Here is a 25,911-nt window from a genome sequence, read left to right on the forward strand (position 1 = left end):
CCAAAAATGCTTTGCAGCTGCATCTTACAAATTGCATTCAGGAGACCAAGATGGGACAAGTTAGGGGGGGTATACAGTGTTCGTGTGTCTTACTTAATTTTAAACTCAGGTGTAAGATCTCTGGAATGCTTCATGATCAGTGGTTGGCAGACAGAAGGGACTTTATCCTCACTGATCTGCCCAATTTTCAAAACAGCAGAATATTATTCCCCACTTTTTGCAGTGGTGTGGAACTTAATGTCCACACCACTGCTATGGATGTTGTCCAGAGCAGTAAAAAAACACTGTGTTCTGAAACACCGTTGCTGCACTGTCCTGAGTTGTCTCTTCTTGAGAGGTCTCATCATGGAATCTCTTTTTTTCCTTCTGCCGACTATGTTCCTTGCTAAATTGAGGTGCAACCCTCATTTGCATAGCAATCAGTGTTGCCTCAGACAGGAGAGACTCCCATGCATCTCTAAGAGGCTCATTGGATGATGCCTTTTTGCCAAAAACAAGAAAAGAAAAAGGAACCGTTAGTTTTATTAGTGTGGCGCCCCTGTCTGTGTCATCCACGCATTGGTTTTGGTTCCTAATTTCAGTCTTTCGGTAAGGGAATACACAAACCATTGGCCTACATAAGAAAACTATTTTAGATCCAGTAATCAAGAATACAATACAAAGTTTATTGAATCCTGTCAACCTCAACCTCTCTCCTTCGTTTAAACCACTTGTCTTGGTTATCTTTTCAAACACGTTGTTTCAAATACCCACAGAGGGTCGTGGTGATAAGGATATCTAACACAACCAAATGTGGAAGCTAAAAATGGTTGATCTCTTCCTGAAACACGTTTCCCTGTCACTATTATGTTTTTAACACGATTGTAAAAAAAAGTTAGCTAATTCTACTGCAGGGCTTATCTTAACATAACTTAGTCATTATAATATTATAATAAAGTATTATAACATTTTCGGGTTATCACTGGTATATTAATTAAATCAAGGCAGATAGATAATAAATACAATAATAATACAAATAATTATATTGCATTATTAGATTTGTACTATATTTTAAGCAAACATTTTTGTATTATTATATAACTACTAGGCTTATACCACCTCAGAGAAAGGTCAATGAGAGCATTAAATAGGGGAGGTTAATTTGTTTTATTTTTGCTTCATTAATCATTCTACAAGGAAAACAGTCAATCAATCACCATCGATCTGGGAATTCGTTTGAACAGATAGGCCTGACTTTTCATGCCACAATTCCAGAAGAGATGTGCTAAAGACAATTGTTTCGTTTGAGTCGTTGCGGTTTTATTTCTTTAGGCTACTCTTCGAACTTCCCGCTGAAGATTACTTGAGTCAAAGTCCACTGGCTACATCAAAATGCAGTGGTTTGATGATGACCGATCCAAACCTCTTCGTGTCCATCCAGTCCCATCCCCCTCCCATGCGTCACCTCAAATGAACCACAACTGGTTCACTTACCTCTCCAAACCAACTTTTTGCATCCGTCAGCAACATTGCGACAGCAGCAAAGTGACTGATTGCGATGGAACACATCGAGTATTCAACATGAACCCAATCACGTTACACCTAATCTCATCACCCAATTTCGAAATAAAAATAGGCTTAGTTATAACATGGAGTTGTTTTGAATAGCCTATTATATCATATATTGTTTAAGGGATATTTATTAAACATATGTTACGCACACATTTGATTTATACATTTGAAATTCAACATCTCTCATATATGGGCCATGTTCGGGTGAAATGTTGTCTGGTGGGTTTGCAGTTGCCTCTGACCATTTGCGTTGTATTTTATTAGTCTGTGTGGGGTCGCTGGCCACTAAATACGCACCCAGGACAGAGAGAGATGGGGTGGGGGCTCAGGGGTGGGGGCTCAGAGCTAGCGCCGTGATAAGCAGTGGTGTGGTGTGCGGTGGTCTCTCTGCATAAGCAACTGTGCGGTGGTCTCTCTGAATTGTGATTGGTCACTCGACATATGTGGGGCCCTCCAACATCAAGAACGTGCAATTAATCATGTAGGCTAATTGGGAATCACGTGGACCAGACCGAGAGGGTTTGAGGTTGGTTGATGGTAGGAAGAAGATGCTCCCTGGTCCTTTCTATATTGACCAAGAGTGGAAACTGACCAGGGGAGGGATAAAGACTTGATCCAACGCGGAGCGGGGCCCGACACGTCCAGGCAAAAACACAGGGGGGACAGGGACTGATATAGACTAAAGACAAGCTGGACCGAACATGGCAGAAGGTAGGCCAATAATTTGGACTAAAACACTTTGCTTGGTTATTTGGTTTGATGCTATAGAGCCAAGGAGTCTCTGTTGGCCATAGATGAAGAGGTTTAGGGGGCTGGGTTACCTTGCATTGTCTTTTAGATCTTGGGTAATTATTATACAAATTCTTCCTTGTGACTCCCACCCCTCATTGTTTGGGGCGATAAGTTGCCAGACCCTTTTGTTTATTTCGCCCTCCCACTTTCCACCGAAGTTAAGCTTTTGCTTTTCTGCGCATTTGGCATAAAAGTGGGAAACCGTGGGCATTACGCGGCTCGAAAGGGGAAAAGGATATCCTACATTAACTTGGGTGCTTCCTTTGACTCAAGGCGTGAATTGGCAAGATGGGTTCTGTTTATAACCAGGAATTCCCAGGTTGAGTAAAAATCTGACGATATATTGTGTTTAGTGTAGGCTCTGTCTCTAAAGAGATACAGAATGAATACCAGTTTACGAATTTAAAATTGTGTACAGGATGGAACTATTTTCCTTTTAAAATTGCCTAGTCAATACCAAAACATGCTTTATTTTGTTCGCAATAGGCAAACCAGACTCAAGTTCTCGTGTTGTTGACAAAGTAGGCTCTTTATAAATGTAAATGTAATTTTTGTACACGAATTTTCAAATGTAGTCTTGTAAATGCAAATTGATTGGTTTTATTTTCACAACGTAACTTTTTTCTGTAGCACAAACGCAGCTAACAAGAGGCCCATATAATTCAGTTCAACATTGGCCAGCCATTTAGTGATATACTAGGTTTCGTCATCCGTTTCGTGTCGGCCTGTGTTGTTTCCTCACATACTAGTACACTTAATATATACTCACTATGAGTGTGAAATATATAGGTCCTACGTGTGAAAGATTGAAATATAAGATGGGAGAATAGCAAATAATTCTAGCCATAGATAGAATTCTAGTTTATTGTTATTACGGACCCTTAACAATATTGTTGTTTATGTATTGAAATTATAGGTCTATATTTAGGCCTATGGATATGATTGGTTATTCGATCGGTTTTGCAACGATTTCTCCCCGTTTTCTACCCAATGGTTATGAATGCGTGAGGAAAAACAAGGAAAGAACAAAGCTGAATGGCAATTTTACGCGCACACTCCTCTCTTAGAGTTCTGGTAAATAGTAAAACGAACATTGTTTAACATATTGTTCTAAATTACAGGAGTCTGCAAGACTGAAGAGGATGAAGGACCAAGTACCGAGGAGGATTCGGAATCTTTCCACGGTGTCGGCGTATGTAAATGGTTCAACGTGCGCATGGGCTTTGGGTTTTTGTCCATGACCAACCGAGAGGGGGTCCGGCTCGAGTCCCCGGTCGATGTGTTCGTCCATCAGGTAAGAGGGGGGCCTTGGTTTTAAAATGAACTGCCTTACCGTCTAATTCCCACACCAAATATGTGATGAATGGTGGCCCACTATACATTGACACAGAATAACATATTCAGGCAGTTTTCCATCTCAAACGAACACGCGTTGCTGGCTTACCATGTGACCTCGTGGTTATGTACAGTGGGGTCCAAAATCATGGACACCCTTGATAAAGATGAGCAATAATAGACTGAATAAAATAAATCATTCCAATACTAGGCTATATTGTATGCAATAAAAAAATATAAAATTGTATTACTTTATACTAATACAATTGCTCAGAGAAATATATATTATTGGTTATTGATCAAATTGATTTGTGTAATATGATAAATCAAATCGTAACATATCGATCAGTTGTGCAACGATTTCTCCCCGTTTTCTAGCTAAGGGTTATGAACGCTGAGGAAAAACAAGGAAAGAACGAAGCTGAGTGGCCCAGTGGTTTAAGGCACTGCATCTCAGTGCTAGAGGCATCACTACAGACACTCGTTCAAATCCAGGCTGTATCACAACCAGCCGTGATTGGGAGTACTACAGGGGGAGCGCACAATTGCGTCTTCCAGCGTCGTCTGGGTTTGGCAGGTGTAGCCCTTCATTGTAAATAATAATTGTACTTGCCTAGTTAAATAAAAGTTTAGTTTAACAAGTAATATTTTGGGGGGTCAAAATAATTGACACCCCTAGAGATTCTTATAAATAATGTAGTCAAAATATTAATATTTGGTCCCATATCCCTAGCACTCAATAACTACATCAAGCTTGTGACTTTACAAACTTGTTGGATGCATTTGCAGTTCATTGTGGTTGTGTTTCAGAGGGTCAAAGATCATACCCCCAAGACATTCTAACCTCCCCTGTTATTGCTAATGGTGAGAGGTTATCATGTCTTGGGTTTATGATACATTTGTAACTTGCTCACTCATCATTATTCACAATTCATTCAAGAGTTATTTTGACCACTACCTTTCTTTCTCTGAGCAATTGTATTAGTATGAAATAATATAAATAAAATAAAAATGCATGTACATACAATATAGCTCAGTATTTGAATTATCTATTTTATACAGTCATTATTGTTCATCTTTATCAAGGGTGTAAACAATTTCCAATAGTGTGCAACTGCAGCCCGCATTTCGGGCCGTTCCTGCACGTGGGCATTCCCCCCACAGTGACGCCTCTAGCACTGAGATGCAGTGCCTTAGACCACTGCGCCTCTTGGGATCCTATTGGCTGATTAAGGCACTGTATTATGAGCTGTCTTGTTTGCTAAATGAACAAATTAAGTAGGCGGTGGCATAGTGCATATAGCAATAGAAGCACAGTGACATATGCCTCATTGCGTTCATTCTTGTGGCTTATTGGGTATGTGGCTTTCAGTTAGTTATTTTTGTCCACCAATCCTATGGTAGTGAATGTCATTCCAGTTCATCTGTGTCATTCTAGTGCATTGCTTGCTATGAATTATATCTGATGGTGTTTGCGTGTATAGGTAAAAAGACAAATTATGTCAGTTTGGAACACTGCCAAGTAGAGATATTTGCTCGATCTGATTGGGTGGGCCTGGCTCCCTAGTGGGTACGCCTGGGCACTCTTGTGAATTACACGGCTGGGTTTAACAGTTAACCTGACCAAATTCACATAGAAATGTGAGTTAAAGATCTGTCATTCTCATTAAAAGCAACTCTGGGGGGCCTCCCGGGTGGCGCAGTGGTTAAGGGCGCTGTATTGCAGTGCCAGCTGTGCCACCAGAGACTCTGGGTTCGCGCCCAGGCTCTGTCGTGACCGGGAAGTCTGTGGTGTGACGCACAATTGGCCTAGCGTCGTCCGGGTTAGGGAGGGTTTCGCCGGTAGGGATATCCTTGTCTCATCGCGCACCAGTGACTCCTGTGGCAGTCCGGGCACATTGCGTGCTAACCAAGGTTGCCAGATGCCCGGTGTTTCCTCTGACACATTGGTGCGGCTGGCTTCCGGGTTGGATGCACGCTGTGTTAAGAAGCAGTGCGGCTTGGGTTGTGTATCGGAGGACGCATGACCTTCAACCTTCATCTCTCCCAAGCCTGTACGGGAGTTGTAGCGATGAGACAAGATAGTAGCTACTAAAAACAATTGGATACCATGAAAAAGGGGGTAAAAAATAAAAAATCAAGTCTAAGAAGCGCTCAAGTCTAAAATAAAATCTAAGAAGCGCTTCTTAGACTTTATTTTTTAAATTTTTATTTTACCCCCTTTTTCTCCCCAATTTCGTGGTATCCAATTGTTTTTTTAGTCTCATTGCTACAACTCCCGTACGGGCTTGGGAGAGACGTTCTATGTGCACTATGCTTCCCATTCTTAAGTTTTGTTTTTGCATCGTTTACTTTCAGCTTCAACCAGCTGAAAATACAATATTTTGGGTTATGGAAAATACATTTCACAGCGGTTTAGATGGTACAATAATGGTACAATAATTCTCTACACTATACAGTGCACCCTTTGACTTTTTCCACATTTTGTTACGTGACAGCCTTATTCTAAAATGTATTAAATAAACACATTTTCTAATCAATCTACACACAATAACCAATAATGACAAAGCAAAAAACGGTTTTTAGAAATCTGAATACTTTCCGAATGCACTGTACGTGTTTGTTTTGTCACATAAGTCCTCGACTTTGGCGATGTCATTTACAAAATAGCCTCCAATACCCTACTCAACAAATTGGATGCAGTCTATCACAGTGCAATCCGTTTTATCACCAAAGCCCCATATACTACCCACCATTGCGACCTGTACGCTCTCGTTGGCTGGCCCTCGCTTCATACTCGTCGCCAAACCCACTGGCTCCATGTCATCTACAAGACCCTGCTAGGTAAAGTCCCCCCTTATCTCAGCTCACTGGTCACCATAGCATCTCCCACCTGCAGCACACGCTCCAGCAGGTATATCTCTCTAGTCACCCCCAAAACCAATTCTTCCTTTGGCCGTCTCTCCTTCCAGTTCTCTGCTGCCAATGACTGGAACGAACTACAAAAATCTCTGAAACTGGAAACACTTATCTCCCTCACTAGCTTTAAGCACCAACTGTCAGAGCAGCTCACAGATTACTGCACCTGTACATAGCCCACCTATAATTTAGCCCAAACAACTACCTCTTTCCCAACTGTATTTAATTTTTATTTATTTTGCTCCTTTGCACCCCATTATTTTTATTTCTACTTTGCACATTCTTCCATTGCAAAACTACCATTCCAGTGTTTTACTTGCTATATTGTATTTACTTTGCCATCATGGCCTTTTTTGCCTTTACCTCCCTTCTCACCTCATTTGCTCACATTGTATATAGACTTGTTTATACTGTATTATTGACTGTATGTTTGTTTTACTCCATGTGTAACTCTGTGTCGTTGTATCTGTAGAACTGCTTTGCTTTATCTTGGCCAGGTCGCAATTGTAAATGAGAACTTGTTCTCAACTTGCCTACCTGGTTAAATAAAGGTAAAATAAATAAATAAATAAAATAAACTGAAATTAGGCGAACTATTCGAATTTTAGCAATCGGCAATTGGCGTCGCAATTTCTGCAAAGTGCAGCTTTAAAAGTGACTTAGTCACTTTTGTACACAGGTAATGCATGCCTCATTCACTTACGTTGATGTTTTGCTAGTGATGGCTGAAGTTATCTGAAGTTTGATGTGTTTTTACAATTTCTTTTGGCAAATAGGCTAGTTTTAAGGTGAGGAGCCATCTAAAATACAGATTTTTCCTTTTAACTGTGTTTTTGTCTTGACACTTGAAAGTTCATTGCATGGTAATTTATTCCAAGTGAAGACCACAGGCCTACCTATGAGGCAATAGGCTTGTTCGACATTGCAGGAAATTGCAAACTGACTAATCAACAAATCACTTTGCATCAATGATAACTACTCATTATTTGTAGATCAGTCAGATGCAATTTACCCACTACGCATCACGAATTTGAAGCTCTCAAACATGATCAGTGTCTTTTCATCCTCATGGTGTCCAGGTCCCATGAGTGAATTGGGAAACTACCCGGGTTAACCCATCCTGACCAATAGTGAAGGGGGGGCACCCTTTTCCCTCCTAGTTTCCATGTGAGTGAGACCCTTCTAGCTGAGAAGATAAAGGCTTAGCATCTCATTGAGAGAATTCCACTTTAGCTGTTCATTCACTTCAGATTCCTGAAATCTAAGTGATTAAAGCCTCCATGCTCCTGTCTCCTCTCTGCCAAGTCTATGTTAATGTTAAAGGAGGGAGGGAGATTTGAGGTTTATTATAACCCCAAAGTCACCATGGGGCACTCTGTTCACAACGCTGACATCAGCAAACCGCTTGCCCAAACGACACCACACACGCTGTCTGCCTTCTGCCCAGTACTGTTGAAACCGACATTCATCTGTGAAGAGTGTACTTTTCCAGTGTGCCAGTGGCCATCGAAGGTGAGCATTTGCCCACTGAAGTCAGTTACGACGCCAACCTGCAGTCAGATCAAGACCCTGGTGAGGACGAATAGCATGCAGATGAGCTTCCCTGAGATGATTTCTGACAGTTTGTGCAGAAGTTCTTCAGTTGTGCAAACACACAGTTTCACCAACTGTCCGGGTGGCTGGTCTTAGACAATCCCGCAGGTGAAGAAGCCGGATGTGGAGGTCATTGGCTGGCATGGTTACACCTGGTCTGCGGTTGTGAAGGCAGGTTGGACGTACTGCCAGATTATCTAAATTGACATTGGAGGCGGCTTCTAGAGTGGCCTTTTATTGTCCCCACACAAGGTGCACCTGTGTAATGATCATGCTGTTTAATCTGCTTCTTGATATGCCACACCTGTCAGGTGTGAGGAGAAAGGAGAAATGCTCACTAACAGGGATTTAAGCAATTTTGTGAACAAAATTTGAGAGAAATAAGCTTTTTTAACTAATCTGTTATTTATTTACTTTATTGAACCTTTATTTAACTAGGCAAGTGTTAATTTGATGTGTTAAGATAGCCAGGAATAAATGTGCCTTAAAGGGGTCTACACAGTCTACCCAAACGGAGCCGAAGGAGGTCCGTTTGCGCCGTTCTCTACATACTGTGGTTCTACAGTGCATTCGGAAAGAATTCAGACCCTTTGACATTTTCCACATTTTGTTACGTTACAGCCTTATTCTAAAATTGATTCAATTGCTTTTCCCCCTCATCAATCTGCACACAATACCCCATAATGACAAAGCAAAAACAACTTTTTAGAAAATGTATTGCAAATAAGAAACTGAAATATCACATTTGCATAAGTATTCCGGCCCTTTACTCAGTACATTGTTGTAGCACCTTTGGGAGCGATTACAGCCTTGAGTCTTCTTAGGTATGACGTTACAAGCTTGGCACACCTGTATTTGGGGAGTTTTTCCCATTCTGCTCTGCAGATCCTCTAAAGCTCTGTCAGGTTGGATGGGGAGCGTCGCTGCACAGCTATTTTCAGGTCTCTTCTGAGATTTTAATTTGGTTTCAACCATCAGGTTCTTGGTCACCTCCCCGACCAAGACTCTTATCCCCCAATTGCTCAGTTTGGCCGGAGGGCCAGCTCTAGGAAGAGTCTTGGTGGTTCCAAACTTCTTCCATTTAAGAATGGCAGAGGCCAATGTGTTCTTGGGGACTTTCAATGCTGCAGACATTTTTTTAGTACCCTTCCCCAGATCTACACAATCCTGTCTCGGAGCTCTACGGACTATTCCGTCGACCGAATGTCTTGGTTTTTGCTCTAACATGCACTGTCAACTGTGGGACCTTATTTAGTGGGGCGGCAGGTAGCCTAGTGGTTTTAGCCAGAGTAACCAAAAGGTTGCAAGATCGAATCCCAGAGCGGACAAGGGAGAAATCTGTTGTTCTGGCAGTTAACCCACTGTTCCTAGGCCGTCATTGAAAATAAGAATTTGTTCTTAACTGACTTGCCTAGTTAAATGAAGGTAAAATAAAAAATAAAAATAAAAATAGACAGGTGTGTGCCTTTCTAAATAATGTCCAGTTAATTGAATTTACAGGTGGATTCCAATCAAGTTGTCGAAACATCTCAGGGATGATTAATGGAAACAGGATGAACCTGAGCTCAATTTCAAGTCTCATAGCAAACAGTCTGAATATTTATGCAAATAAGTTATTTATGTTTTTAATTTTTAATACATAAGACTGTGTAGAGCCCTAAGCCTCACACACATTGCACCGAAAGTGGATCCATCTTTTGCCATCCCGATCGTTTAGCACGCAGTGTTTTAGGAATCACCAACTGTAGACCTCTGACCGACACCATTTATCATCCGATTCTACATGTAAAATCAGTGCACGCTCGCTTCACAAATTACGTTCAGAAGTGTGGAGTACTCCAGCAAACGGTATTGGTGTATCTGAGCCATTACTTTCAGAACCGCTGCTTTTTAGACCATTTATTTCAGCTATTTGAACTTTTAACCTGTTGAAATGGCCAGGACTACAAAACACGCCCCAAATGAATGATTTCTTCCTTAAAACCTTCCTTTAATATAAATCTATTTCTCAGTAAGTAATTTGTATGACTAAATACTTATTTCATTCTTCCCAGAATGCGGACATCTCTCTTCTGGTGCTGCCATTCTAGATTCCAAGCCTTTTAAAGATTATGTTTCAATAAGTGAACAGTATCTGTTAACGATGTAACTGGGACAATGGCCTCCTGAACCCTGTCCTTTGACATCTTAAGTGGTGACTTCTCCACTGATTTCCTCCCCTAGCCATCAGGGTTCAGGTCAATTACATTTCATTTGAATTCAGGAAGCAAACTCAATGCTTGAAAAATTCAGAATTGGAATGACAGTTAACTTCTTGAATTTAAATGGTAGTGACCCCAACCTTGCTAGCCATTGTTAGGAAGGCGAGAACATGTGTGTCCAATGTTCATCCATGATGGACGGATGGGAGTTATGGCTACGGTGTATTATGGCAATGGGGCTTTGGCTCTGAAATGAGTCTCTGCGTGTCAGGTAGAGAACATGAAGTCCTGGGGCCTGCTGGCCTTTGTGTGCAGGTGAACAATAAGACCACGAATCCCAATGAAGCATGCTCCTCTCGGCCGTGACCGAGCCCCTCAGCCCCTCTTTGTCCTAGCAGCAATCCCTTCCCGTTGTCAGCTCTCTCTCATCCTATGTCTTCATTCATCTACCCCGCTCTGTTTTATTCAAGCTAGTATGGACATAGCCTACAGTAGAGCTTCAAATCGCCCTCCAATACACTTCACCAGTTTGGTAGGGTTTAAGGCCATACTAGGAGTCTCCTTTCTCGTTCCACATGGTATGTTCTCTGTGTTGGGGGTGTGTATGGATGAACCTACCCACTCCTGTGGAGCAGGGGAGGTCACACGTGTGATGGGAAGTGGGTTAACAGTCACTGGAGCCAACGCACAATGGAGCAGCTTTTCAAGGGGGCACTTCTGTCACCCAAATGAAATTATGGAGGACCCATTGTGTGTCCCAGATCAGCTTATAACTTCACAGCAGATGCTCATCAGTGACCATTACAGTATTAAGGAACTGTTCACTTTACTGTAATTCTCCTCCTACAGATGCTATTGCATTGCTAGTTTTCATTACACAATAGAGGCAGATCTTTGTAGGCCATGTGGCTTGTATTTGAATTAGTGTCCTGGTTAAAATGTGATCTATGGCACATTATTTTTTAATGCTTCCCCTCAAAGCAACTGCACAGTTACACACACGTTGTTGTTGATATTTGAAGCAATATGCAGAGAAGGCTGTCAAAGAAGGATAAATCAGATTGTGGCCGTTTCCCATTCACAGATTAGTCCTAGTCCTGGACTAAAAGGCATTTTCAATGGATTGAGCTGGCTTTTTATGTCAAGGGCTAGACTAAATCTGGGTCTGGGAATTCACCCCCTAGTCTTTTAAATATACCCTTAAGATTGCCTCAAATAATATAAGATCATGCCAGCCTGACAATGGCAGCCATTGACAGTTCTGGAGAGGAAATCCTCCGTGGTGAGCATGGCTGATGTCTTTCCTCTCCTAAATTGGGTCCATGAACTAAGACAAATGGCACTTGGTGCCTAGGAAATACCTAAATGAGGTGGCATAGCCATCAGTCTTGTCCTGACACTGACTTGAGCATGCAAGAAATATTTGGGTTTTTGGCTCTACACTTGTGGAGTTCTGTTCGCAGCTAAATATTGATCACTCTCTAATGGTGAAATTCTCAAAGGTCAGTTGAAACTTCTGATAGGAAACACCAGGTTTCATTGCTAATCATGTTTAGACTTCCGGCGCCGACAGAGATGGCCGCCTCGCTTCGCGTTCCTAGGAAACTGTGCAGTTTTTTGTTTTTTTTACGTGTTATTTCTTACACTAGTACCCCAGGTCATCTTAGGTTTCATTACATACAGCCGAGAAGAACTACTGAATATAAGATCAGCGTCAACTCACCATCAGTACGACCAAGAATATGTTTTTCGCGATGCGGATCCTGTGTTCTGCCTTACAACCAGTGCCACGGAATGGTTCCCATGCAGCGACCCAAAAAAACGACTCAGAAAAAGAGGGAAACGAAGCGGTCTTCTGGTCAGACTCCGGAGACGGGCACATCGTGCACCACTCCCTAGCATTCTTCTTGCCAATGTCCAGTCTCTTGACAACAAGGTTGATGAAATCCGAGCAAGGGTAGCATTCCAGAGGGACATCAGAGACTGTAACGTTCTCTGCTTCACGGAAACATGGCTAACTGGAGGGACGCAATCCGAAGCGGTGCAGCCAGCGGGTTTCTCCACGCATCGCGCCGACAGAAATGAACATCTTTCTGGTAAGAAGAGGGGCGGGGGCGTATGCCTTATGGCCAACGTGACATGGTGTGATGAAAGAAACATACAGGAACTCAAATCCTTCTGTTCACCTGATTTAGAATTCCTCACAATCAAATGTAGACCGCATTATCTACCAAGAGAATTCTCTTCGATTATAATCACAGCCGTATATATCCCCCAAGCAGACACATCGATGGCTCTGAACGAACTTTATTTAACTCTCTGCAAACTGGAAACGATTTATCCGGAGGCTGCATTCATTGTAGCTGGGGATTTTAACAAGGCTAATCTGAAAACAAGACTCCCTAAATTTTATCAGCATATCGATTGCGCAACCAGGGGTGGAAAGACCCTGGATCATTGTTACTCTAACTTCCACGACGCATATAAGGCACTGCTCCGCCCCCCTTTCGGAAAAGCTGACCACGACTCCATTTTGTTGATCCCTGCCTACGGACAGAAACTAAAACAAGAAGCTCCCACGCTGAGGTCTGTCCAACGCTGGTCCGACCAAGCTGACTCCACACTCCAAGACTGCTTCCATCACGTGGACTGGGAGATGTTTCGTATTGCGTCAGACAACAACATTGACGAATATGCTGATTCGGTGTGCGAGTTCATTAGAACGTGCGTTGAAGATGTCGTTCCCATAGCAACGATTAAAACATTCCCTAACCAGAAACCGTGGATTGATGGCAGCATTCGTGTGGAACTGAAGGCGCGAACCACTGCTTTTAATCAGGGCAAGGTGTCTGGTAACATGACTGAATACAAACAGTGCAGCTATTCCCTCCGCAAGGCTATCAAACAAGCTAAGCGCCAGTACAGAGACAAAGTAGAATCTCAATTCAACGGCTCAGACACAAGAGGCATGTGGCAGGGTCTACAGTCAATCACGGACTACAGGAAGAAACCCAGCCCAGTCATGGACCAGGATGTCTTGCTCCCAGGCAGACTAAATAACTTTTTGCCCGCTTTGAGGACAATACAGTGCCACTGACACGGCCTGCAACGAAAACATGCGGTCTCTCCTTCACTGCAGCCGAAGTGAGTAAGACATTTAAACGTGTTAACCCTCGCAAGGCTGCAGGCCCAGACGGCATCCCCAGCCGCGCCCTCAGAGCATGCGCAGACCAGCTGGCCGGTGTGTTTACGGACATATTCAACCAATCCCTATACCAGTCTGCTGTTCCCACATGCTTCAAGAGGGCCACCATTGTTCCTGTTCCCAAGAAAGCTAAGGTAACTGAGCTAAACGACTACCGCCCGTAGCACTCACATCCGTCATCATGAAGTGCTTTGAGAGACTAGTCAAGGACCATATCACCTCCACCCTACCTGACACCCTTGACCCACTCCGATTTGCTTACCGCCCAAATAGGTCCACAGACGATGCAATCTCAACCACACTGCACACTGCCCTAACCCATCTGGACAAGAGGAATACCTATGTGAGAATGCTGTTCATCGACTACAGCTCGGCATTCAACACCATAGTACCCTCCAAGCTCGTCATCAAGCTCGAGACCCTGGGTCTCGACCCCGCCCTGTGCAACTGGGTACTGGACTTCCTGACGGGCCGCCCCAGGTGGTGAGGGTAGGCAACAACATCTCCTCCCCGCTGATCCTCAACACTGGGGCCCCACAAGGGTGCGTTCTGAGCCCTCTCCTGTACTCCCTGTTCACCCACGACTGCGTGGCCACGCACGCCTCCAACTCAATCATCAAGTTTGCGGACGACACAACAGTGGTAGGCTTGATTACCAACAACGACGAGACGGCCTACAGGGAGGAGGTGAGGGCCCTCGGAGTGTGGTGTCAGGAAAATAACCTCACACTCAACGTCAACAAAACTAAGGAGATGATTGTGGACTTCAGGAAACAGCAGAGGGAACACCCCCCCATCCACATCGATGGAACAGTAGTGGAGAGGGTAGCAAGTTTTAAGTTCCTCGGCATACACATCACAGACAAACTGAATTGGTCCACTCACTCAGACAGCATCGTGAGGAAGGCGCAGCAGCGCCTCTTCAACCTCAGGAGGCTGAAGAAATTCGGCTTGTCACCAAAAGCACTCACAAACTTCTACAGATGCACAATCGAGAGCATCCTGGCGGGCTGTATCACCGCCTGGTATGGCAACTGTACCGCCCTCAACCGTAAGGCTCTCCAGAGGGTAGTGAGGTCTGCACAACGCATCACCGGGGCAAACTACCTGCCCTCCAGGACACCTACACCACCCGATGCTACAGGAAGGCCATAAAGATCATCAAGGACATCAACCACCCGAGCCACTGCCTGTTCACCCCGCTGTCATCCAGAAGGCGAGGTCAGTACAGGTGCATCAAAGCTGGGACCGAGAGACTGAAAAACAGCTTCTATCTCAAGGCCATCAGACTGTTAAACAGCCACCACTAACATTGAGTGGCTACTGCCAACACACTGTCAATGACATTGACTCTACTCCAGCCACTTTAATCATGGGAATTGATGGGAAATGATGTAAATATATCACTAGCCACTTTAAACAATGCTACCTTATATAATGTTACTTACCCTACATTATTCATCTCATATGCATACGTAGATACTGTACTCTATATCATCGACTGCATCCTTATGTAATACATGTATCACTAGCCACTTTAACTATGCCACTTGGTTTACATACTCATCTCATATGTATATACTGTACTCGATATCATCTACTGTATCTTGCCATATGCTGCTCTGTACCATCACTCATTCATATATCCTTATGTACATATTCTTTATCCCCTTACACTGTGTATAAGACAGTAGTTTTTTTTTGGAATTGTTAGTTAGATTACTTGTTCGTTATTACTGCATTGTCGGAACTAGAAGCACAAGCATTTCGCTACACTCGCATTAACATCTGCTAACCATGTGTATGTGACAAATAAAATTTGATTTGATTTGATTTGATGTCAAAATCATGATATCTGCTGCCTGGTTGCAGATATACCATACCACCAATCCATCAGCTCTTTTGGAGGGTTCTTGTTTTTACCCAGGCTGCCTCTGGCATTATACCCCTTAATGCACAGCCCATTCCGCTTTTTCATAGCCTCCCCTTTCCTCCCTCCCTCATTTTCCCCTCCTCCAAGGCTGTTTTTTATCTCTCTGCTGAACAGCGCTGCCTGGGTCAACTGAGGTGAAGGCAGCAGAATGGGATCCGAAATCTGTAGGATACTATATCTTAAAGTACTGAGTCGTATTCATTTGGCACCAATAAAACAGGATGGGACTATTTTAGTTTTGCGCTTCATAACATTTCAAAAGTTGTGTGCCCTTATGAACACAAACCTGGTTTGATGTTAGCATAGTCTTTAGCGTTAATCTAAGGACAATGGTGTTGATTGTGTCCATACTCTTGGGCTGTTGAATGCTTTCAGGCTTTGAGTTGATATTGATTCCATGCTTAATGTGTCACATTTGAGTAAAACAATCAATCGATTATTAACTCAAAGCATGCAGGTACCTATCATTTGGAGTGACGATGTGTTGATTCTCAACTTATCTGCGTGTCTCTCTGCCAGACAACCATCCAAGGAATGTTTCCCTGAACCCCCCCACCCCCCACCCCCAACCCTGTCCCTCCCAGCAAGAATCCTGCAGTGGTGGTTAGTGTGTTAGTGGTTCTTTGTGATGTAGTTGGGAAGAGAGGTTGGGGGGTAGGGGACATTGTAGTGCGGAATGCAGGTCCTTTGGCAGAGGGGGATGGGTGAAGGTTATCACATCAGGTTTACCACTCAAACACAAGAGACTCACAGGCCACTGTGGCCAGTGTTGGGCAACAGACCAATGCAGACTAGGGAGGGAGGACAAATAGTCCGTCCTGACAATAAGAGGCTTTGTAGTTGTTGTTTATTTATGAGGCGAGACAGAATGATCAACAGTCAGGAGACTTAGGACAGATGCCAGATAGCGCCTATCTCTGTTAGAAAAGTTTGAAGATAGCATAGTGTTCACAGAGGGTCACTCCTGAGCGTCTCCCTTGGCCGAGTATTAGTTGATTTGTTAGCTGATGCTGCAAGGTCTTTGTGATTGCGTCGTCATTGATTTGGAGCATATCATGCAGCTAGACTTAAGATCTGCTCGTAAGGATGTGTAACGACTAAACAATCCTCCAAGATATGTTTGAAATGCCCCTTGGAAAGTCCATCTCTATGTTCAAAATGGGATGTTTGATATGACCTCTAAAAGGTTACGGGGCCATATTCACAAGAGTCTCAAATTAGGAGTGCTATTAAAGGATATGCCTTTCCTTTCAGATCATAATGACTAGAATGATATGGAGAGCGGGAGCTGATCCTCGATCAGCACTCCTACTCTGAGATTAATTTGGAAAGGGGCACAGGAATGAAGGTGAAACTTCTAATAGTATTCTGATGTTTCCTTCTACTGTCTTTCTCTCCCCTCCAGAGTAAGCTGCACATGGAGGGCTTCCGCAGCTTGAAGGAGGGCGAGGCGGTCGAGTTCACCTTCAAGAAGTCAGCCAAAGGCCTGGAGTCCCAGAGAGTCACTGGGCCAGAGGGCACACACTGTGTGGGCAGCGAGAAGAGACCCAAAGGCAAGAGCGTCCAAAAACGGCACTCCAAGGGAGATAGGTAAGTGCCTGCCTTGTATCCCCACTCTGTACATCGAACGGGGGCAAGGAAAAGTATTTTCTTTATCGTGGGTTGGATCTCACATCTGCAATAAGTCCATCCATTTTGGATATGATGCAAAAGGGGTGTTTTATCCTGTTCTGTCCTGTTCTTCTTTTCCTTGACCCCCACCCCTGGCTGTGGTTAGGGTCACACAGGCAGGCTTGGCGTGTGACCTGGATCAATAGCTGTTTAATTCTGGACGTCCCTTGTGGATTTACACCCAGAGAGGTTCTCTCTTGAAAACCTTTTCCAAACCTCTTCCACAAAATGTGTTTTTGTGGTGGTAACCTGAACTGGTAACATGAATGTTTCTGAATCACTTTAGATGTGGATTATAATTATCCTGCAATTACAGTTTAGAAGTAGTAAAATATGAAATATTACTCATGTTAGTTATAATAACCTGCAAAAATAAGAGTTATTTGGGCTTGTCCCTTTAAAATAGCTCTTAATGGTTCTTGGTAGAACCATTTTATCTATAAAGAACCCTTCTAGAAGTCTTTTTTCCATTGATAAGGTTCCGAAGAACCCCTTTGCATGAAAAAGGTCCCATACCCCACTACTTGCATAATGCATTCCTTTTAAAATCCACAGATCCCTTCGCTTTTTCTCACCGTAAAGTAAAAGTGAGAGGCGGGCCAACATTGTGGGTCCTTTGTCCATTGTGGATATTGTGATGGGTTAGAGAGGGGTATCAATGTGGCCTCCTGTCAGTTGTGATTATGCCCAGAGTGTAGTCAGGGTGAGAATGGAGATGGTTACGGCCTCAAAGAGTCCTGGGAGGCCTGTGGCGCACGATTCACTCTCCCCAGACTATGCTGGTCCTTATAAGAGGAATCATATGGGGCCAACTCCAACATTTTCAATGGAGAATAAGATCAACTGTTTTATAGTATGTCTTGAACATTAGTCAGTACATAGGTCTAAGATCATAAAAGATTTTTGTCAATGGCATATTCAATATTCTTTATTAGGTGGCGGTGTTTGCATGGGATTAGAAACGGAGGGCCCTGTTTCTAATGTGTGTTATCTGGACTCTAATATGGCCATAGTCAGCCACACTTTATTTTCTGATTCCACCTTAAGGTGTCCACATTCTTCCATGCTGAAACAGTTCGGATCAGTTTGTGCATATATTATGATGACATTTTGTGATGTTTTTGTTCATTTTGGACTTCGGTAAGGGCTTTTTCGGTTGTTCGGCCACACAAAATGTTTTCTTGAGACAAGCTGAAGTCGGTAGCCGAGGTTTACGCCCCTTCATCGGTGATTGGTCAACAATAAGGGTTCATCAGTAAAGCCTTTGTTGTCATTCAACGAGAGACGACTCGTTTTCATGCACATTTTGTTATTGAGAAATACTGCACCAAACATCTTAGTTAGATGTAAAACTGCGTGACTAAGATCTCCTCTGCAAAAACGTCAAAATTAATGACAGATTTCTTGCATTATCTTAGATTAATTCAGACTATTTTGAGGAAGTGTACTGGCTACGGCGACTCAAAATGGACAAACAGTACTATTGCGACTTTTTTTTTCTTCAAGTGAAGGTAATTCAAGGAACTATGCAATCACACGCGTTTGGTTCGCCAAGCCGACATCGGCTAGTTGGCATCCGAACTGAAGCATGCTGACGCCTTTAGTAGGTAAATATGATGCAGGGAGGGGAAAAAAAACCTGTCCATTTAATTGATAACAGATGTAGGAGCCCGGGAGGGGGTTAGAGGTCACTGTAACCATGGCAACCGTGTATGACTAAAATGTAGGGGGTTGGGGTTGCGGGGGTTAGAGAGGACTGCGGAGGTCAGAGTTGGGAGATCATTGCTGCAGCTGTTTAGACAAAGGACCATTTCCCTTTTCCTGCTCGCGCTCCCTGATCGATGTTGAGACAGTTGGGCCAGGCCAGAGCTTCTGTGTTGGTACACCTTGACACCAATCCAATGGCCAGTGGTACAAGCAACTGACCCCCCCTGAGCCTCCCCTGACCAAGCCTCATCTGCATCATTGGGTGAAGGAGGTCTTCAATAGCTCCTCAGTGGCACAGCAGCGGTGACAGCCCCACTCCCCATCTGTCAGCCACCCCTGGACGCGTGGCTATTTTATAGGTCCGGTTTAAACTGAAGCTATCAAAGGAAGGCTACTCTTATCGCTACCATTGACCCTAACCCTTCTGCATGGACTGTGATACTCTGTGTACGTTCTATGGAGAAGGAATATAATTGATGTAGCTAAAAAAGACCTCATTGCAGCAAAGTACTGTGGATAAAGAATGGAAAGGGTGGTTAATTTGTAGATGGGAGGCCATTCAAAGTAACAAATAGCCTACTGAAACATACAGAGAAAACATGTTTTTATAAATAGCGTACATCCTGTATTCAATTTGCATTTGCACATGAGGTAGAACAAAGATCATTTGCACTTTTTAACCCACTTTTAATCATCCTATTCTCATAAAAAAGGTTGGTCATATGCAGTGCTAGAGGCGTCACTACAGACCCTGGTTTGATTCCAGGCTGTAACATAAACAGACGTGATTGGGAGTCGCATAGGTCGGCTCACAATTGGCACAGCGTCGTCCGGGTTAGGCCGTCATTGTAAATAAGAATTTGTTCTAAACTGACTTGCCTAGTTAAATAAAGTTAAATCAAATAAATAAATAGGCCACAGCATGGAACTGGCCAGATTTCTTGGTTTGCTCTGCTGCAGCACTAGCCTAACTGGCATATGCTGCCCTCTTGTGGATTGCAGGTGACAGCGCGTCTCACTCAATACCAGATCAGGGGCCATATGTAGGGAAGGTCAGTCAGTTGTACAACTGAATGCATTCTACTGAAATGTGTCGAACGCATTTAACTCAACCCTTCTGAATCAAAGAGGTGCGGGGGGGCTGCCATCGATATCCACGTCATCGGTACCCGGGGATCAGTTGTTGTTGGGCGTTAACTGCCTTGCTCAGAGGCAGAATGGCAGATTTTTACCTTGTTGGCTCGAGGATTCGATCCACCAACTTTTCGGTTACTGGCCCAACACTCCTATCAAATGTAGGATCTTAATTTCAGCCAGTTTGCTAAAGCAGGAAAATAATCCTGCAGCAATAAGAAATGTAAATTATTTTGTGGAGTACAATTACTGGACATTTTTGTAGGTGTTGAGATACATTCCATAGGGTAAATCAGCACCCCTACTCTGAAACGCTTGATACATATGGCCCAGACCTACATTTATCAGCCTGGTTCAGGGGATCCGTTTGAGGTGCAGAATCGCTAATCTTCATCACATAACGAGTAGTTATTTGAGAGAGGATTTGTAGATCATGATTCTGTGCAGTGTCTTCAAGCTCAAATGCGCACTTTGTCTTGTTTTTTAGGTGCTACAACTGCGGAGGCCTGGACCACCATGCCAAGGAGTGCAAGTTGCCGCCCCAGCCCAAGAAGTGCCATTTCTGCCAGAGCATTTCCCACATGGTCGCCAACTGCCCAATCAAAGCACAGCAGTCCTCGCCACGTTCTCAGGAAAAGCCCTCCTCCTTGAAAGGGGACGAGGAGGAACACGGCCACTCGGCCCCTCCCCCCGTGAGCTCCGATTGAACGAGGAGACGCAGGAAGGAAGCTTGGGGAAGCTTTACTGGATAGATGGCCACTAAGTTTCCTTTCAACTGTATAAGACGCTTTTGGAACTACCTCAGGTTTTTGTATACAAAACGATCATGAAGAAAGAATGTTACTGAAGTTAATATTTTGTGGTGTAACACTCACAAATACAGCTGTATTATTATAGCCCTCAGGAAATATTTGTAAAAATGTATGGAACCGCTATTGAGGGGTTTAAACTTGTAATAAGTTATGGCACATCACATATTATTTTGATGACTTTATAGAATAGAAAGTTGTTTATTTTTCACTGAGCAGATCATGAGAAACCATGCCACTCACACTAGTATGCTACTATACTAAACTCACCAGGAAGCTTAAAATCACTGTGTCAAGTACAGCTAAACGCTTTTGCTGCCTTACAACTTCTTGACTTTCCTGATTGTTACACCCCACTATATCCGACAAAGACAGAGTTGTGACACGACACCTCTGCAATGAATGTTAGTCTCATGGGTGGTAATGGGCGTGCACATCCGAACCAACGGGACGGGTAATGGGTAATAGCTAGAGGCAATGTATTGGCGGCTACCAATATTGTTGGTGACCATGCAGATGTCCTGGGGACAAATGAATGTCAAACCAAAAAGTATGGCATTTATGGCCAGCTTTCGGTTGTTGTTGTGGTTGCGTCATTTCTGTTACATGTCTGATCTGCTGCTGCTACATTACAACCATACTCGAGAACCCTACAGGTGTAGGATCTTAATTTGATCACTCTTTTTGTTGCTGAGAATTTTCCCGCACATTAGGAAATGCAACTTGTAGTGTATCCAAGACATCTAAAGTTTGTGATTTCCACTTGAAAATGTCAAGACTTGATTTTCCCTAAAGAAATATGTATCAACCCTTATAAAAAAATGTCCATTCATTATAATCCACATGATAAAACAAATTTCCTGTTGCTGTAGATTTATTTTCCTGCAGTAGCAAACTGCCTTAAATTAAGATCTTACATCTCTGTAATCAACTTGATCATCCTCTGCTTAGACTACATACATCAGTATTTGGAATTTAATCACTGACTCCAGTAATCACACCAATACCTGTGAAATGTATCAAACATAAGTAATTTATCATGTAGAGATCAGATGCAAGATTTTAATGGATTACTGAGGTTGATTCATAAATCTACATAATCATACTTGTCCTGTTTATACTTGACAGTCGAAGCAGCAGCAGCATCAGGCTTTGTCTACTGTCTAAGAAAAAAGGTGCTGCTTAGAACCATAAGGGTTCTTCGAATGAAAAAGGCTGCATGTAGAACCCTTTCCCACCACAAAGAACCCCTTTGAGAACACATTTTTTCAAGAGTAAAAGCGGGAGCAACACATTTTTATTCAGTGTCGTCAATTACTAGGTACCTATTTAAGACATTGCCTCCAAAGCTGCTTGTGAGGACTACACAGGAACACCACAGTCGTATTCACAAGGCACCAAACGGAAGAAAATGGACTGAAACAGGGAGGGACTACCAGAATTTGTCCAATAAGAAACGCTTGTTTTCGTATTTTTGCGAATCGTTTCTGCTACGGCGTGCACTAATGAATATCGACCCAGCCCTGCATGGAGTTGCATGTAGAACTAGCTAAGCCAATCAGCCTTTACTCCCGTTTTACAGGAGAAGCTGAAAGACAGACCTCTAACATCCAATTAATATATATTTAGAATTATTATGAAGCCTTTTAAAAATAGTCCTTGTTATTTATTTGTATCTAAATTGCTCTGCAGCTTCTCCTCATATTCAGGTTAAGGTCACTCCATGATTGCCTGGTCCCAGCTCTGTTTGTGCTGTCTTGCTAACTCCTATGGTCATTGTTACGCCAAACAAAAACAGATCTAGGACCAGGTTAACTGTGGTGGGTTTTCCATCCCATACTAGACATCAGATATCTTAGCCATTCGTGTCTGCCTTTATCTTATTCAATGCTGTTTTAGTTTAAAGGGACGTAACACCTCAAATCTAAGTTTGTCAGATACCTCAAAGGGGTCTCCTGTTGAGATATATCCATGTCCCAGGCTAGTTTTGTATCCAGCTATGCCATAATCCAAAATGGAATTGCAGTGCTTATCTTTTCCATTCATTTGGAGTTGAGGCATATAGCTGGATCTACACCACCAATGGCATAGGATGTGGATTCATCTTGACATGACTACTTTTGTCGTCTAAAAACATCTCACAAAGTTTATAATGACCCCTTTAATAACTCTGTTGTTCTCTTTACTTTGCCTTGTATGATTTACTGCTACACACAATTAGTGTTCCAGTTTTGTGAATCTTCTCTTTTTATCTATGCCAAAACCAATGCAAATGTCACTCTTGCACTAATCATGTAGGAGATGCATTGTTGTATTCTATTCTATTCTATTCAGTTTAATCTTATGAATATGTGTTCCATATTTTATATTTTGATTTACAAGATACGTCTGGTATGTAGGTGGTGAACGAAACGTATACATAACCTCCACTCAGGCTCGTCTCTCAGGAATCACAAATCTGACAACTCAGGGAATACTTCTGATTTTTTTTCGAAGGCTTGGAAGGGGCGATGGAGGAGGGTTGGGGAGGGATGGGATTGGGGTGCAATGTTTGTCTATATTAGTTGTATGTGTGCAGTGAAAGACAAGGGAGTGTTCTGGTGCCAAATCAAAGTGCATGACAAGAAAACGGTAGAGGGCCTCTGGGTCCAGTTTTGAATGTCTTGGCATAACAGTAAAACTCTCTTTTTCTCTAATCCGCACAAAATGGTTTAAAATGGCAGTTAATCATGAAGAATAAAACAAATTCATAGCGTGTCCTTAAAACTAGTCTTAAAATGTTTTGACATGTGAGACGATATGAGTTATTACACACTATATTAAATACTTATACTTTGTCAACATATCTAATACCACATCTGCTGATGTTCTCTTATTTTGCCCTACATAATAATATGTCATGACAGGCCTATACTATTCCTCTATTATTGTATTTTTCCCTCTATAATCGTTGTTGATGGGGAGTTTATGAGAATATTGTTACCAAATTAAGGGATTGGGTTAGTAGTATTAGACATATTGGGGTTGTCTCGTCTCAATAGGTGGATTGCCCAGATTGTTGTTTTTGGGCGATGGGATATATTAATTCCCAAGTCGTACAGGTTTAAAGTGATACATGTTTTAACACAGGATTTTGTCACGCAAAGAAATGTGTTGAAAGCACATGTCCATTGATTCAGTCATGTGGGGGACTATATCGCACATAGAACTCATGTGTATAATAAGATTCAAGTTTTTTTAAATGAATATGTGTACTTGTCGGGTTAGAAAATGTTGCCGTATGAATGTCAATGAAGGGAAAGCCTGATTGCCACTGATGACCTAAACCCTTCCCATTAACAAAGAGACGCACAACTCACGTGTATTTTGCTCATCTCTGGTTAGTAAAGCCCTCTGATGGTTAAATTACATCAGAGTTGTGTCACAATGTGAAACAACTCTACTATCTCTCAAATTCTCCACTGTGGACTGATGAAAAGTCATATTACTCATTTCTGCAGAGGTCATTGCTTAGATCATAACACTGTTTCACTGTTCTGGACTAGTAGAAATAAGCAAGTGCCAAACTGAATGAATATAACGTAAACAAAGCTGTTGTACCTCAATAACTATATTTGCTAAATTGGTATCTTGTATGGCACAGCTAAAGTTGTTTTTGAATCATGTGTGTTTGAGCAAAACTGTTTTACCGCAACCTATTTTGACTCCCCATTGATGTGTTGTTGTCACATTGTGATTTGATTGTTGATTGTTAGATGGGTTAGATTTATCTTAAAAGGCAAAGGACTGAGTATATTATCATGTCCTCAGGGTTACATGGAAACCACAGAAAAACATACAGGCTACTGCATACACAAGTGACTCTTGTGTCATGTTTATGCTTTTTGTGCTATTACATCATTTGTGATCATGGGCCATTTGATGCAGTTGTGTGGTATCTATGGGGGATGTTGCCTGTCATTTCCAAAGAATGTGCATTTATTATACTGAGGAATGTATCAATGTTTACTGCCATAAACCTTTGGCTCTTGGACCATATAATCTCATGCTCAGGTATCTCAAGCACCTCAGGATACTTTGATGATTGGTTGGATTTGTTATTCACTTCCTCATTTTGTTAAATGGTGTAAAGCATGCATTCAAAAGAAAAACTGTGACTAACAGTTTACTGATTTGTGAAGATACAATTTTCCTACTAGTTAATAAAAAACATCTGCCAATGTGTTTCCTGGTGTAGTTTTTTCTCCCAATGCAACAATATGCACAATGCTGCTCATACTTATAATTTGCATTAAATGGTCGGAAACTGTTCCGCATTCATCCGCCAGAGGCAGGGGCAGTCTACTCTTGTTTATACTCTGACCAGAGTATGTGAGCAGAGCGCAGCTGGAGCGGTGCGACGAGACCAATTATTTCTGGTCCATTTAGCGCACTCGCTAGATGTTGAATACTACTTTCTCTCTTTATGACCACAGATTGCATTTTTTCCTTTCACAAAACTGTTCAATAACGCTTTCCATAGGTTTTTTAGTCGTCTTCTTTCTTGAGTGGCGGCCAGATGATAGCGGCTGACGGTTCCCACCACTTCCAAATTCGACAAACGAAGTTCCGCACCCAATAATTTTCAATGGGAGCACGCAGAGCAATGTGCAGGGGATTGTGGGAAGATGAGCGGTGTGAACCCTGCTAGCCGAGCGATAGAAAAAGGTCAGCTCTGCTATACTTTATGCAAATTACACGCCACAGCTGCCGTTAACCAATCAGGTGAGTAGCAGATGTTTGCTTGAAAATCTTCCTTTCATGAAACATAGTTCCGCCTGTCATTAGTTCCGGTCAAGCAAAATCAGAAAAGATGGAGGACAGCCAGTCATTTTAAAAATATAACTAGACAAGTCCGTTTTGAACCTTTATTGAACTAGGCAAGTCAGTTAAGAACAAATTCTTATTTGCAATGATGGCCTACAGTGGGTTAACTGCCTTGTTCAGGGGCAGAATGACAGATTTTTTTACATTGTCAGTTCAGGGATTTGATCCAGCAACCTTTTGGTTACTGGCACAACA

General features: G+C 42.6%; 1 protein-coding gene across 1 annotated transcript; it reads left to right on the forward strand.

Moving 5' to 3' along the window:
• The first annotated feature begins 2,631 nt into the window (after positions 1 to 2,631).
• LOC112246532 (protein lin-28 homolog A-like) lies at positions 2,632 to 23,326 on the forward strand. The gene is made up of 4 exons (XM_024414910.2): positions 2,632 to 2,662; positions 3,465 to 3,637; positions 16,935 to 17,119; positions 20,529 to 23,326. The coding sequence occupies exons 1-4, from the start codon at positions 2,632 to 2,634 to the stop codon at positions 20,746 to 20,748; spliced, it is 609 nt and encodes a 202-aa protein (XP_024270678.1). The 3' UTR covers positions 20,749 to 23,326.
• The last annotated feature ends 2,585 nt before the right edge of the window (positions 23,327 to 25,911 follow it).

Source organism: Oncorhynchus tshawytscha, linkage group LG03, assembly GCF_018296145.1.
Source record: "Oncorhynchus tshawytscha isolate Ot180627B linkage group LG03, Otsh_v2.0, whole genome shotgun sequence".
NCBI lineage: Eukaryota > Metazoa > Chordata > Actinopteri > Salmoniformes > Salmonidae > Oncorhynchus > Oncorhynchus tshawytscha.

What these genes read in the sequence shown, in the direction of transcription:
- LOC112246532 (XM_024414910.2), top strand. Translation starts at nt 2,632, where the DNA reads ATGGGTTCTGTTTATAACCAGGAATTCCCAG. An exon ending in TCGATGTGTTCGTCCATCAG is followed by an intron (nt 3,638 to 16,934) that starts GTAAGAGGGGGG and finishes TCTCCCCTCCAG; the next exon opens with AGTAAGCTGCACATGGAGGG. An exon ending in CGGCACTCCAAGGGAGATAG is followed by an intron (nt 17,120 to 20,528) that starts GTAAGTGCCTGC and finishes CTTGTTTTTTAG; the next exon opens with GTGCTACAACTGCGGAGGCC.